The following is a 15,669-nucleotide window of genomic DNA, read 5'->3' as shown; positions in this document are numbered from 1 at the left end:
ACACAATAATTTTTTGTTTGTCCCATATCTCCTATAATAATGTTGTTTCCCTTTCTCATTTCATAGGTTTACGTCGTCTCTTAGTCGCTTCAACAAATATCAGTTGTGCTGCTGGGATGCTTAGTAAGAAAATAATTCAAACAAATCTGTGTCAAACAATGAACGCTCCAAGGCTCACTCAGGGGAGTTCAGAGAAGGAAGGTCATCTCGAACAGCACAACTGCTCATATTATATCATCTTTCAGCTTAACTCTGTGAGAGGAGTTCATCCACTGTAGGGTTAGGCTTCAGGTGAAAACTTTCTTCCAGTGCATCGGATTTAACCCCTACTTAGTTATTTTTGAGTGCCTTGTATGAAATCTAATGTAGTGTTAAGAGTTTTTGTAGTGTATTCTGCTGTATGGGGGTGCAGGCTGTGCTGTGCTGTTCAACTAAACCTCATGCAGCACGTATTCTTAATTATTGTGTTAATGAATAATTTTCCTTTGGAGATTAAATGGAAAAAATAAGTGCATGACTTATTTTAAGTGGATTACATACATGTTAAAAGAGTGTTTTATTAACTTAATTAGCTTTGAGTGTAGAAAATCAGCTAACGACAGAACAAAATGTTCAATTTAAGCTGAGCAAGGCTTGGTGAGGAAACAGGGACGTCACAAACTATCAGTGCAGTACTTGTCAGGCTATAGTCGTGTGCAAAATGTACAGTGTTAGAACAAATCTGCATGTATCCTTTATTGAGCTTTGTGCAAAAAAAGAAAAAGGTTAATTTGCTACAGGAATTAATTTCTGGAAACTTGGCTCACAAGGCACAAATTAAAACTAAAAACAGTTGAACATTTCTTGGACAATGCTTGGGGTTGTTTGTCTTCCTGGAACATTAAATTCCTCCCAGTTAGTTTTATCCCAGGCGTAATGAGCTCGAATACCATCCTGCTTATCCTAATCCACGATTCCATCTGCTTTGACAGGCGTCCAATGAATCGCACACACTTAATTTGTAGTTTTGCACTTTGTAAATTAAGTACACATAACACTTTAAAGTACTGACTGATCTCCACATCTTTGAACTATTTTTAATTATTTTTTAGTTTTAGAAGTGTGATTTAGAAAGCAAAACTATTTGCGTTTCTATTTTGTTTCTGGGATTCTCAAGATGATTTATCATTTAGTTTTTAAAAAATCTCAATGAAGGAGGCTGAGCTGTTTTTCTCAGTTGTGGAAGCCATCTTTTAGAATATTATGCCAACCACAGAGTTAAAAAGTAATGCTTAAGTAGACCTCCATACTAGTAGCTCTGAAGTGCACTTTTTGAAAGAGAAAATTAATGATTCAACCCGTCTGAGGTGAACGCAATTGAGACCTACTGTATATATATTTCTCTGCCTTTCTTCCATTTACTCGGCTTGTCTTCAGAGTCCATCTCTGCTTTAGGCAATAATGATGAAGCTGCAGAGAAAGTGAGAAAAATTAAAGGCATCACCTGTTGTAAAAATGCCCATAGGTTTGGTGTATGTAGCTTTATACAATATTTTATTAATAATTAACACAACATATGCATTACAAGAAAATTACTTTAAGGATTAAAAATAGATTCTGTGTAATACTGTGGATTTTCTGTAGCCGGTAATATCAATTTTAAGAATGGTGTACATACATGCGATGTAGTGCATGTGAACTTCACGAGAAAATTTATAAAATATTATTTGGTAAATGTTTTTTTTCTTGTATGTAGAAGACAAAAATGCATGTTTTAATGCCTATTTAATATTTTTGTTTAGTTAAAATTGATATGAAGGAAACCACTTAAAATCCTACCATAATACTTATTTTGAAAACTTGATTTCTTAGGATATCCAATCACAACATGAATGATAGAAGTCCAATTCTAAAAACAGGACGGGCAAACATGACATATTTTAGAAGACGTGTCTGACCACTCTTATGATCAACTATTTCTCGGTATTTTTTAAAATCATTTATATACCACAAAACGTGTATATTTAAATAACTTTATCATTTATGTTTATTGTAAATATAAGTAAATTAACAATATACATCTCCATTCGACTTTGGCCGTTCTCACGTGAACAAACAACCGAAACATTGCAATGACATAATTTATGCAAGGTCTCACTGTACAAGACAAACGGCTCGAATGCAAGGCGGCTTCTCCTGCTTCATGGCTGATCCAATCTTTTGTTTTCTTCGTTTGCAGGCAACATTTTTGTGGTGAGCCTCGCAGTCGCAGACCTGGTGGTGGCAATATACCCATATCCTCTGGTTCTCACGTCCATCTTCCACAATGGGTGGAACTTGGGGTACGTGCACTGCCAGATCAGCGGATTCCTCATGGGGCTCAGCGTCATCGGATCGATATTTAACATAACGGGCATTGCTATCAACCGCTACTGTTACATCTGTCACAGCCTCAAGTATGATAAGCTGTACAGTGACAAAAACTCCCTGTGCTATGTCGTTCTTATCTGGGTGCTCACCGTTGTCGCTATCGTGCCAAACCTGTTTGTGGGATCGCTGCAATACGACCCGAGGGTCTACTCCTGCACTTTTGTGCAGTCCGTCAGCTCGGCCTACACCATCGCCGTGGTTTTCTTCCACTTCATCCTCCCTATAATGATTGTCACCTACTGCTATCTGAGGATATGGATTCTGGTGATCCAAGTCAGGAGACGAGTGAAACCGGACCTCCGGCCCAAACTCACTCCGCATGACGTTAGGAATTTTGTCACCATGTTTGTGGTGTTTGTGCTCTTTGCTGTGTGCTGGGCTCCGCTGAATTTCATCGGGCTGGCAGTCGCCGTGAACCCAGTCGTGCCCATCATTCCAGAGTGGCTCTTTGTGTCCAGTTATTTCATGGCCTACTTCAACAGCTGCCTTAACGCCATCATTTATGGACTGCTGAACCAGAACTTCAGAAGAGAGTATAAAAGGATCATCGTGTCGGTTTGCACGGCAAGGATTTTCTTCCCCGACAGCTCCAATGACGCAGCTGAAAGAATTAAGAGCAAGCCATCCCCTTTAATGACCAACAACAACCAAGTGAAAGTGGATTCTGTTTAGCGATAAAAAATCACTGTGAAGAAAATACCAAAAATGCACAACTTTGAGCTCGAGAAATTTCTGTTAACCATTTAAAATAATTTCTTGAATCCAGACAGTTGAAAAGGCATTTATGTATTTTTCTCAAAAGCACTATTATTATTATTATTTTTAAGGTAATTTGCAATTCCTATGCCTTGGTGTTTGCATTTAAAAGCTTTTGGAGTACAATGCAGTACATTTAATAAGAAAGGGTAAAGGGTTATGAATGTTATACTGCAGTATTTGTACTTGTGCACTTATCTCCCTAAGACTGACTAGTAAGTAAGGTTAGAAAAACTACTCACCACAGGGGTTTCTTCAAGTACTCTAATGACCTTATATTCTTTGGACACAAATAATTGGATTATATTAGAGAAAAAAGAATATAATTCCAATATACATGTGACAAATTAGAAACCGTGTGGCTCACGTTTAGTACTGTACATCCTTCACTCAGCAATGCCACTGCAGAACAGTGTGTTACTCCCTCAGCCTAACAGACACCTTCTGGAATACAAGCTGTTTTCAGGTCACAGATGAGATCCCTGCTGGTAGCAACTGAGAAGAATACATTTCCTTCACTGGTTAAGAAAACTGTTATTATATAACAGCTGTGTTCTAGGTTGGCACTGATCATTGATGTTTTATTTTTCCCATGAGTTTCTCCAGACGTTCTGCTTAACAGCAAAAACATATGATGTTTAATTGATCAGGCTCTCCTGTCAGTATTTCAGAAAGTTAGTCTGGACCAACAGGTGTGTCTGTATTTCATAAATGCTGATGTCAAAATCTCACGTCAGGAAATGAGGCAAGCTGATTACCAACACTTCAGCACTGTGCAACATTTCTTAATTTTTACATGTATTCAGAATTGGCCCACACATTTTCACATGGTTTGAGAAGACGTGTCAGCTTCTGAACATAGCAAACTCCAACACCCTTAACAAGGCTATCTTTTTGTCATGCAAGCCTGCTGTATATTAAATGTAAGGTGTACATCATTATTTCCCAATAAGCTATAAATCTCCCTCCGTAACAATTCAAACTGTCACTTACTTCTAAACCTGCCAGAGATGGTCTTAAATACTTGCTATTTTTCAATGATCAAAAATAAGCAGAGCTGGTGTAGAACGTCTCTGCGTGTTATCTTTTGTGCATCCTTCCACAGAATGTAAATGCCTTACTTCTGCTTTTGCTTCCTTGTGTCAGATCTTTTTCTCCACTGCAGGAAGTATATTTGTGTAAATGTGTCATAATGATATATAAGGCATACTCAGAGAGTACATCCTCTCTTTCTGCTGCTAGACACATCAGCACATTCCGTTCCCAGCGCCAAACAGGGATAACTCCTTCAAAAGTTTCCATGTTCATTCTGGATAAAATCTGCACTGTGCAGGGTCTGCTTTTGGTGATTCGCTGTTATTATGATTTGTCAAGTAATGGGGAGATAAGGGACAGGAACACTTATGCAAATTTATTTTCATGTAATATTTAAAATATTCCTTCATATTTAAAGAACATAACTGAAATATTTATACTTAGAATATTTTATAACGCATATAGTAAATGTATGATATAATTTCTTACTGCCTTACAATTAACAAGCAGTATATTGCTGTGCATGTCATGTGATTATTCTTCTTTATTTTTTGACACTTTCAAAATATTGCATTTCAAATTAATATCAGAAAGTATTATGGGATTATATATTTTCTTTTTTAACAAGGCAACTTTATATCAATAGAACCAAAGATTTAGAAGTAAATTTTCGTGTATATTTTAACAATAATATTGGTTGTTCATACCATACTACAAAAAAGGCATGCTACTTTCGTATTTGTCTCTCAAACTGTATTATACACTGAACTACATTTTCATCAGAATAAGTCTTGATGACAAGGTTTAACAACAGTGGAAGAAAGAATATGTTTGTTACTACAATTATTTTTATTCAAAGATTACTTAGGGATATGCTAATTTAAAGCAGTTTAAGAAACAGAGAGTTGATCACTTTTTTTTTTGTTCACAAGTATTTTTTTCTTGGAAATGTACTTTTAAAATACCTTTTTTTATTTTCAACAGGAAAAGCCTGCATAAAAATATGTAATGCTTTGTGTCCTAAACTTTCTTTCTAGATGTATCCCACATATTAGTTTCGCCACTGATTTCGAGACAGTTCTCTGAGTTGACTTGATCAATGCCTTGCAGGATTTCTAATTAAATCCTAAGAAGAATTCCACAGGGACTAGATAGAGGTATACAAAATTCAATCGTTGTCACAGACCAAGTAAAAAAAATAGCAAAGTTAATATTTCTATTATTAAAACAGCATTACTGACTGTGGGGTTAAACAATTGCACAATAACTGGTTCCATATCTGTGTATTACATGTATCTATAAACTGTACAAAAAATCTGATAAATTCACCCTTCTTAGTCAATTTCTGTCCATGTTAGCAACTGCAGGATACTTTGAAGAAATATATCAAAATAAAGCATTTATTGAAGAAAAAAAACCTAACTGTAAAACAAAAATGTTTAAATCCACTGTATTTCATTTAAAGCATTTTGATTTTCAAAAGTGATTTCCAAAACTGTGATATCTCAGAAAACCTTTTTTTTCAGTGCATTCTTTCAAACTTCTGCAAGTTGTTTGCAATATGTGCAACTGAAATAAGCCCTGGTCTGATATCAGAAACATAAACAAATGTTACATTTAAGGTTTTCTAAAAAACTGAGTTTCCTTTCATCTCCTCTACATTGTTACACATGGTGTAGGTCCTCAGTGTACTGAAGGTAGAGAAAGTCAGACACACTGATAGTGTTTTATTTAAATGAGCAATTGGCCGTTTTAGAGGAGCTGCTTCATGTCTTATATATATATATAGAATTGAACTACAGCGGTGACAACGGTCCTGACTGTCCTGTTTGTTTCGCTTGTAGTTCCTGGGATTCCTGGAATGGAATTTAACCAATGAGCAGGACATACAATGAACAGAATAGAACTTACTGCTTCTAAATCATAGCCAGTAGCTCAGTTGATTGTAAGAACACACTGTAAGGTTTGCGAATGAAAAGATGCCATTTTGTTAATTTCGTCTAGTGACCATTGACCCTGATTAATTTGGCTTTGCAAGAGAAATTCACTGGAGTTGACTGATGAACTACAGAGACTGCATTAGGCACTGCTCTTAGTTTTGAGTCAGTTGGGTTCAGCAACAAGTTATGTTTGCAATAAGCACTTATGGTACTCATTACGACTTCAAAATGCAGAAAGATAAATTAAACTTTAAAAGCAAAGTACTTAACAGTGAAAACTTAAACAGCAAAGACATACAAGTAGTTTTAATTCCAACACATTGTGAAATGGTGCACGATGTTATTGCAATAAGCTTCACAAATGTCTGTTAACTGCACTTAGCTCAGTTTTAATATCATGCCTTTTGTCCTCACTCCTCTCAAGGCATTTCTTACCATTGTATCTGACTCTCGGGGTTTAGTTTTGGAGATCTTAATCTGAAATAATTTCATATTTCAACAAGAGATCTCATTAGTACAAACAGAATCTTTAAAAATATTCCAGTCTCAAGAAGCAAGTTTCCAATTCAAAATTATTTCTTTCCTTAAATGCATGCTTAAAATCATATTGGATTTCGCACCATTTATATTTAATGTCTTGGAAAAGGAATTAAGTGTGAGGTGAGATGCGTAATTTCATACTTTGATGTATTTTTGCTGACGAAGCAAATGTGTTCTCTTCTCTTGAATGTTTTCTCTGGAATCTGTTAACTGGGCAAATTAATGTCACAGTAATGACATCCATTTAGTTTAACACTTAATTATTTAATGTGTTCTTAAATAAGCCAGTTTTATTTTATTTATAATTCCTCATACATGTTTTTTTTTAATTTTCTTAAAATAAATAAATAATTATCTACTAACCATGCATGACCGCGTCTTTGTTAAATGCAGTACAGTGCAAGATGCTCATGAAGTCGCGCACAGTGAGGCTGCTGCAGGAGCTCTTTAGTGCTCACCGCCTTAATGGCCAAGTTCTTAAGAAGACTTGCGTGCCACACTCTATTAGTGCTGCTCCTGTTCTCCCAACACATTACACAACGTGTGTCTGACAAATGTTTTGCATCTCGGTTTTTCAATGCAAGTGAAAATGCTGTTGCAAAGAATCTAACTTTGTAGCACTAGTATAGGGTTATGCTGAGGTGTATAGGAGACAAATTAGAGGTTTGAGCTGTAAACGGGGCTTCCAATTAACAAAGGTTTCAACACAGAAGTCATAACTGTATAATGCATTGCAATTCATTAGACAGATAAAAGATAGGATAATAGGGGAGACTTTGTGAAGTTACACTTGTACTATTTGCACCAATCAGAGTGTGAAATGGTTCTTCTCCAACTAGCACCCTAACAAATTCAATACAGAAATCTTCAAACAAAAGCAGCTTTGTCCACGATTACTCCCTTGTCTAAACTAGTAATGTATGGACAAAAACATTAATGTGCATCCTTCCACAGAGTAGATTTTCACTGATGGCTGTGTTGATTTTATCTATGTAACAGCAGAAGGTACAGCTATATCAGATGCGACAAGTGGCATGCATTTTCCAGACGCGGCAACAGACTGATGCATATCTGCTTGGTCAGGGTTCTAAAGTAATGGACATTATCCCAAAAGCAATCCAACACTCCTCAATCTAGAAATCATTTACAAGTCTTATTGATTTTATAGTACAAAATGTGTTCCACTCATTTCTTGTCTTCAGTGAAATGTCTGTGTTTCAGAGCAAGCTGGACTAAAAATCACTGGAAAGCAAAGCACTGTGTGCCTCTAAAACCCAACAGCAAAAGCGCCTTTTTGGGGTGAGAGGGTTTGTTGAAGTTAGGAATCTCTAGACTGGCTTGCGGAACCACATATGGTTAGAACGATTCCATCCATTCATTTCCCAACTCCCTCATCCAATACAGGGCTTTGGGGGAGCCAGAGCCTATCCCAGCAAGCAACTGGTGCAACTGGGACAGTTGACAAACCCTGGATGGGAGGCCAGTGAATTGTAGGGCACACACAGACTCACACTCAAACCAGGGCCAATTTTCCCAGAAGCGAATTCACCTACCAGTGTGTTTGGACTGTGAGAGGAAGCCCAAGCAAGCGTGGAGGAGCATACAAACTCCATGCAGCCCGCACCCAGAACTTAACCCAGGGACCCAGTGCCCCTGATAACAATTCCATCTTTATATTTTTCAATCCTGTTTTCCACCGATAATGCAGTTTACAACAAAGTGCAACTACCTTTTGCTTTGTGATTTTGTTTCATTTGCTAATTAAGATTTAGATGTTTCCCAGAAAGAAGATTAATTCTAAATTCTGATCTTCAAATTCTGAGCTACCTGTGTTCTGATACAGTCATCTGAGCAAGGGATTTTTCCGATTCTGTTAGAATCTTCAAATAATGTTTGAGAAAAAGAATGTGGAAAGAAGAAAAATGGAAATAATATTGTCTACGATTTTTCAAGTGCTATTTGAAATTTAAATTGTCTTGCCATTTTCCTCCAGTCCACAGAAAATGATTAAACAAGTTCAGTATGAATTTACTGTGAAATGTTGGAGATCCATAGTCTTCAACAGCAGGTGATGAGAGTGTTACAGGAGGGCACTAGAGACATGGAGGTGTTTTTATTAATGCCAAACCACTGAATCTATTTAAAGAACATCTAAGGACAAGCACATATGCTTTTACAGAGCTTTTGTTTTCCTCACTGTTTATGGTCATGCACTGTTTCTGCAGACTCGAATGCTGGCAAGCCTTATGTTAACTCAGGTAATTTTCCCAGAGTCTTAATTTTGTTCCCTAGGATGAATTTAACTGAAAAAACAAGGGAATAATATTGCTTCACAAAAGGGTGATAACAGTTTTAATCAATTAGGTAAAGTTCCACAGGGCCACAGATGAACGTCAATAATAATCTGAATTAAAGGTCAAAAACATTTTACAAAAAATGTATTAAAAATCCCTAATTATTACTTGTTTAGACTTATTCCTGTGACTTTGTCTTCTGAGTAAAAACAGAACAAAACTTAATGTCTTACAAAGTCTACCTGCCATCTCTCTTACACACTATGTACTGTATGTAATGTAACAGGACAGAGAGTATGCCTGGAGAAACAGTCATTTCAGGCAACTGCTTTAAAACTTACTATACAGTATGCTATAACAATAACAAGGTTACAGGCCATTCAGCCTGTCTAGTTTGGTAATGGCTAAGGAACTCACCCGGCTGTTTTATTGAAAGAAGCTAAGGCATTGGCTTCAACAGCATGGCTGGGCAGCTTGTTCTATACACCCCAAACACCCTTTGTGTAAAAGCACGAGTCCTGTTTTTATCTTTAGAAGCAGTGCCAAAGGCAGAAGGCTGAATGCATAATAAGTGCCACATAAGTGACAGTTCACAGTGAAAATTATGTACAGCATTCTGTAGGTTTAGTTTTGCTTCCATTCTCTGTCAGAGGTTAATGTGAGGTGGATCAAATAAAAATATTTAAACAATCACAGTTATCCTTAGATATGATGTTTCAGACAATAATACACATCATTTGACGTAATAATCAGCAGCACGAGTTGTTAAAAGCTAAAATTCCTATTGCACTTAAGACATCTCAAGGGTTATAGGAAGGGAACAAAGTGCCTAGCTACTGTATGTTGTTGAATCTGATGCCCTTGGCTTCTTTTGCGAAATGACTATGAGAGTAATAAGAATAATTATTTGCACTTTATGTATGGTGCTTTTCTGGACACTCCACTCAAAGCACTTTACAGGTAATGGGGAATCCTCTCCACCATCACCAATGTACAGCCCCACCTAGATGTTGCAACGGCAGCCATAATGCACCGTACGCTCACCACACACCAGCTCTCAGTGGGGAGGAGAACAGAGTAATGCAGCCAGTTCATAGAGGGGGATTATTAGGAGGCCAGGATTGATAAAGACCAATTTAAAATTGGGCCAGGATGCTGGGATAACACCCACATTCTTTTCAAGAAACACCCTGGGATTTTTGATAACCACAGAGAGTCAGGACCGCATTTTATGTCTCATCTGAAATATGGCACCTTTTTACAGTACAGTGTCCCCATCACTATACTGGGGCATTAGGACCCACACAGACTGCAGGGTGAGCACCCTCTACTGGCCCCTCTAACGCCTCTTCCAGCAGCAACCTTAATTTTGCCCATCCAGGTACTGGCCAGGCTCACACCTGCTTAGCTTAAGTGGACTACCCATTTTGAGTTGCAGGATAATATGGATCCTGGCTTAGTTCTTTGCATCAATTAGCTACTGACTACCAAATGGGCCAGATGAGGCAAATTTGTAACCTTACTTATGTTCCATATCAGCAATGCACCAGTAATATTACAAATAAAAACAGAAAACACACATAATCTGTTAAATGTAAATGCTCAGCTAAGCTAAAGACAAAAATAACAATTTATTCTGAACAGCAGGTCCATTTTAAAAGTACATGAAATTAAATAAATGTAAAATATATGTGTAATACATTTTATTTTACATTACATTACAAATAGCTCTTTTTATCAGACCTAATTTTCTTTAACATTCTATAAAAACACAGAGAAAGACAGAGAAATAAAGGCATACATTCAATCTAATTATATTGAATGATGTTTTACAATTAAATCTTCTTTCTTACAACGTTGTCTTGGATCATTTGAAAAATGCACTCTTAGCCGTGACATGCATTAAGCACTCTGTCAAGAGTGCAAGAAGGAAATCAGTTCATGTCAAAGGAAAGGCATATATTCAGCAGAAGAATATTTCCAAAGCATAGAAGTATAGCATAACATATTATAGGGATAATCATAATGAAAATGCATGATTCAGTAAAATTACTTAAGAAGTCACTATATAATCTGACTCTATAATTTAATTTCCTTAATTAAAAGCATTTATGTAGAACGTTTCAATGAGGTAAGAAATCTAAAAAAAGCACAAAAGGAGATACATGTCAAATGACTGACGGTCTTATCTGCATTGAAACTGAACTTCAAAGTCTTAATAGCTCAGGGGAGATGTAGGAATTTTTCCCCACTGCCATGTGGAATGTACATCTCTATTTTTAAAAAAGTGTGCCTTTTATCCTAGGAGAGCTGCTTCAAGTACCATCTTTTAAGTAATCTAAAGAGTTGTATCTTTGCTTTCTCAAGCAAGTACATACAGTAATGCGAACAACATTAAACAAATGCAGACCAGATTTTTACAAAGATGACACAGTCTCCACTCAGTTTTTCAAACAAAAAATAGTTTCGAAAGACTTGAAGTAGCATTTGTCACCACATCTATCAAATGTCAATAAAATATTGTCTAGAACAACACTTTTAATTCTCCATGAAAGGCAAAGCACATTCAATCTGTCATAAAGTTATTTTGACAATCCTATTTTTAATAAATATGATTCTCATGAGAGTAGCACAGTGAATCAATGCTAAACCCTCAGCGCTCGGGAATTGCATTCCAAAAAAACCTGTTCTACTGAAGACCGTCAGTTTCCAAGAGCTTGTTTCAACGGTTATGACTACATTAAACACATTACTTTTGGATTGAGAAACATTTTCAAATCTGATGATTGGAGGGCGTTAGACACAGATTGCAGGATTTCTCTGTTAAAGCCCTAGGTAGGGTTAGGGTTAGGATTCACATACTACTTAGAGAGTTTGTACACTCGGTGCTGGATTTGGGGTCCTAAGGGAACATCAGAACAAGTGATAATTTGCTCCTATCCGATTTTATTTCAGACACTTTTTGGATGCCTTTGTTGCATATTGCATTCCAAAACAGAGTCAGTTTAAAAGTTGTAAGAAAACCTGTCATTCTGAAGACCATCGATTTTAAAGATCTTATTTCAATGGTATTGATTGCTTTAGACACATTCCTTTTGGTTTGAGAAACATTTTAAATTCTGATGATTGGAGGGCGTTAGACACAGATTGCAGGATTTCTCTGTCAAAGCCCCAGATAGGGTTAGGGTTAGCATTCACATACTACTTAGACCTTTTTTACGCTCAGTGCTGGATTTTGGGTCCCAAGGCAAGTTTAGAACATGTGATATTTTGCTCCTATTTGAAAATGTTTTCTCAGACACTTTTGGCTGCCTTTGTTGCATATTGCAGCACTCAAGAACTCCAAAACAGAGTCAGATGAAACGTTGTAAGACAACCTTTTGTACTTAAGATTTTGGGTCCCAAGGGAAAATTTGCTCCTTTCTGAGAATGTGTTCCAATTCCTCGCTTGTCTTTTCCACGTTCTCCCCCTGTTTTCGTGGATTTCCTTCAGGTGCTCTGATTTCCCTCCACGGTACAAAGACGTCCTGGTACAGTAGGTTGATTAGATAGATAGATACTTTATTGATCCCGTGAGGAAATTGCAGGGCAACAGCAGCTTAACACAGACAACACAGCCACAGTGTAACGAATGATACAATAATAATAATAATAATAATAATAATAATAGTACAATACATACAATACAATCACTACAGTGAGGGGTGCACTAAAAGAATTACTCACAATCTGGACACACAAAGAACAAACTAGAACAGAACAGTACGCAGAAAAATCGTATCACACATATGAATATAAATATAGATGTAAATATAGATATAGATATAAATGTATTGCACAGGTCCCTGGCATATATTGCACAAAAAACGGTTGTAAACGGGAAAAGGAAAGAAAGAGAACAGATATAGCAGTAGATGTGTCGATGCGTTCAGTCCACTGTGATTGACTGGTTTCCTGTCCAGGGTGTATCCTGCTTTGCATCTGTAGCTTGCTGGGATAGGCTCTAGCTCCTCCGCGACGCTTAATTGGAAGAAGTTAGAAAACAGATGGATGTACAGAATCATGCAGCTCTGAGGGCTTTAACTAGGAATGTAACTTGAAGGGACAAAAACACAAACCATCTACAGTATAATGTATTTTTCTCTGCTCAGTACAAATCACTTATTTAAAACTGTTCTACTGCATCAGCTCCAAAATAAACTGTGGATGAAATTAAACTTACACACCATAGTTATAATGTATATTGTGGTTTACACAGATTCCAGAATAACATCTGGTCTTATACAAAAACACTGTAAATGATGAAAGGAAGAATGACAGGGAAAGGGAGGCACACATTCCAACTTATTGCATGGAAGTTATTTCTTTAAAAAATGAATCCTTCAAACTTCCTGTTCAAAAATATCCTTTAAAAGTTTTTAAGTTTCTATTGTAGTACGAAAAGACAGTAAATTACTTCATATTAACATGCGGCGAAATATATATGAGACCAATTAGAAGTTGTAGCTTTCTTTACCATTGTCAATTTGTAATTATTTAAAAAATATTTTGCACTACTGTCAACTGGTCCTCAATGCTTTAGAAAGAGTGAGGGAATATGGACTTGGGACAAGTCTGACCCATAAAAGGTTTATTCAGATTCACTCTGGTTCATATTCCCACAGACAGACGAAGGGGATAGAGATTGATAAGCGATGGGTTATTCGTGGGATTCGTTTGGGCTGATTCCTAGTTTTCGTAGTGGACTGAGAATGGGACAACTGACTGATTAGTTAGGGGTATTTGTTGTCAGCTTTGGCTACTGATCCGTATAAAATATTTTTATCCATTTATACAGATCAGTCACTTTGGCAGAGCTAGATAACTCTCCAGAGTGAGATGCAGCTTAAAGGGATAAAGAACATCAGGATGATTGAGCAGGTCAGAAGTAGGTTCTATTACTTTTGGAGTGGGTTTAAGAGGGCAAGGGGGGGAGTCAGGGAGTTGCTAGCAAGTTTTAATCATTATGCCCCCAGAGTTAATGTCAGAGAGAATTCTGACATCCTTAAAACAAGGACACAAATACTGTATTGTGCTATATTCAAAAATGTATATTGTAAGAAAGTCAATGTAGCACACACGTGTTTATGTTTTAATTAATAAAACTCTGCAGTCTTATAAATGAAATTATATCAATGTATAAGTATAGTAAAAGTATGCAGAAGATTGTGATTATGGGTGTAAATGAAGTGATGGCACAACAGTGAGAACAATGAACACCAGGACAATAATCTGTTTAAATATTTTCATGTATTCCCATCTTCAGGTTTTTTCTCTGGTAAAGAAATTAGCTAAGGGCAGTGGTTAATTTTCAGATAGAGGGATACTGTATTGTTTAAAGACTGATAATTTTAGATGAAACAGGTGTAAATATGACATTGTAATCTCCAATACTGAAGTGTATTCCATGGTAATTTGCTAGGTCATGATAGGAATAAAGAGTAATTGGAGATAAACAGTGACATGAAAGAGACTTCGAATTCTAATTGAAAATTGATTGGTTACTCAGCAGAATCTCTTACCTATCCTTACCCATCTCAAAACATCTAATTCTTACTGGCTTTGTGTGGCCTGGTTGATGAATGTGATCCGATTTCTTCCTATGGCCTTTCTTATCTTTGGACAGTGTAAGGATTTGGGGGTGATACAATAGAACACGGTTGAGTTCTAGAGTTAATTTCCATTGTGTAGGAGAGAAGACCATAAAACTCTGGCATAAAAAGTCGGAGGAGAATAGCCGACTGGATACTTTGAGGATTTCGTGAAATATTTACTTCATGTTTTTTATTTTAAGATTTATAGAAAAATCATCATAACTATATCAATGTGGGGTTTCTACATGGATAGGTTTCCTGCATTTGTAGATTATGGAAGTGCACTTGGTTATCTGGACATACAGTACAATGGTTCAATAAAAGACACTGGACTGCCTTCAGGCCTGTTGTTAACAACATAACTGAAAATTGAATATGTTTTAATATATATACAAAAAAAATGTTAATATAGTGTACATAATACTTCATCATGCGTTAATGAGTCAAATTAAAAATAAAATGTGTTTATAAACAAAGTGGATTACAGTAATACTACCAGCTATATAAATACATATATTTTGATCCTTAAATGAATATCATTTTTAATGTCTTTAGATACACAATTCCATATTACATTCCCTATTAATTAAATTCTAAAAAGTATGCGTTTTTTTACCGCGATAATGAGCGCAAATATTCATAGGAAAGGTTAAAACATTATAACTTTTTACGAGCACGTAAAAACTCATATGTTACAGTATTTCATTCGGTATGTAATCGAATGAATGCATTTGATGCTTAAAATGTTTAGGAAGAAAGTGGAATACTGATGTGTATTTTTTATTTAAACTACCAATACCATACAGTTTACATAAGGAACAAGTAGTAGGTTAATTCCACGCTGAAAAGAGAAGAAAGAAAACAATGTTTCAGCCATAGAGCCTTCTTCATGTTTTCTTTCTTCTCTTTTCAGCATGGAATAAACCTATTACTTGTTCCTTTACAGCCTACACATGCTGACACAGCTACACACCTGAACTACAGTTTACATTATATGTTTACATTCCTAAATTAATATCATTTATGACTTCAGACGCGTTATGCTCCACTTCTTTTTATGCT

At 36.3% G+C, this 15,669-nt stretch overlaps 1 protein-coding gene across 2 annotated transcripts in view; it reads left to right on the top strand.

The window, feature by feature from the left end:
• The window catches only part of LOC138241029 (melatonin receptor type 1A-A), a 31,785-nt gene extending 27,620 nt beyond the window's left edge, over nt 1–4,165 (top strand). For both annotated transcript variants that reach the window (XM_069193331.1, XM_069193325.1), the window contains exon 2: nt 2,219–4,165. In XM_069193331.1, the coding sequence (XP_069049432.1) occupies nt 2,219–3,081 (863 nt within the window). In that variant the 3' untranslated portion in view covers nt 3,082–4,165. The remainder of the gene's footprint in view (nt 1–2,218) is intronic.
• Nucleotides 4,166–15,669: the final 11,504 nt, after the last annotated feature.

This window comes from Lepisosteus oculatus, chromosome 1 (genome assembly GCF_040954835.1).
Source record: "Lepisosteus oculatus isolate fLepOcu1 chromosome 1, fLepOcu1.hap2, whole genome shotgun sequence".
Classification (NCBI taxonomy): Eukaryota; Metazoa; Chordata; class Actinopteri; order Semionotiformes; family Lepisosteidae; genus Lepisosteus; species Lepisosteus oculatus.
Note: the sequence above shows the minus strand (reverse complement) of the source record. Positions and strands in the feature narration are given on the sequence as shown.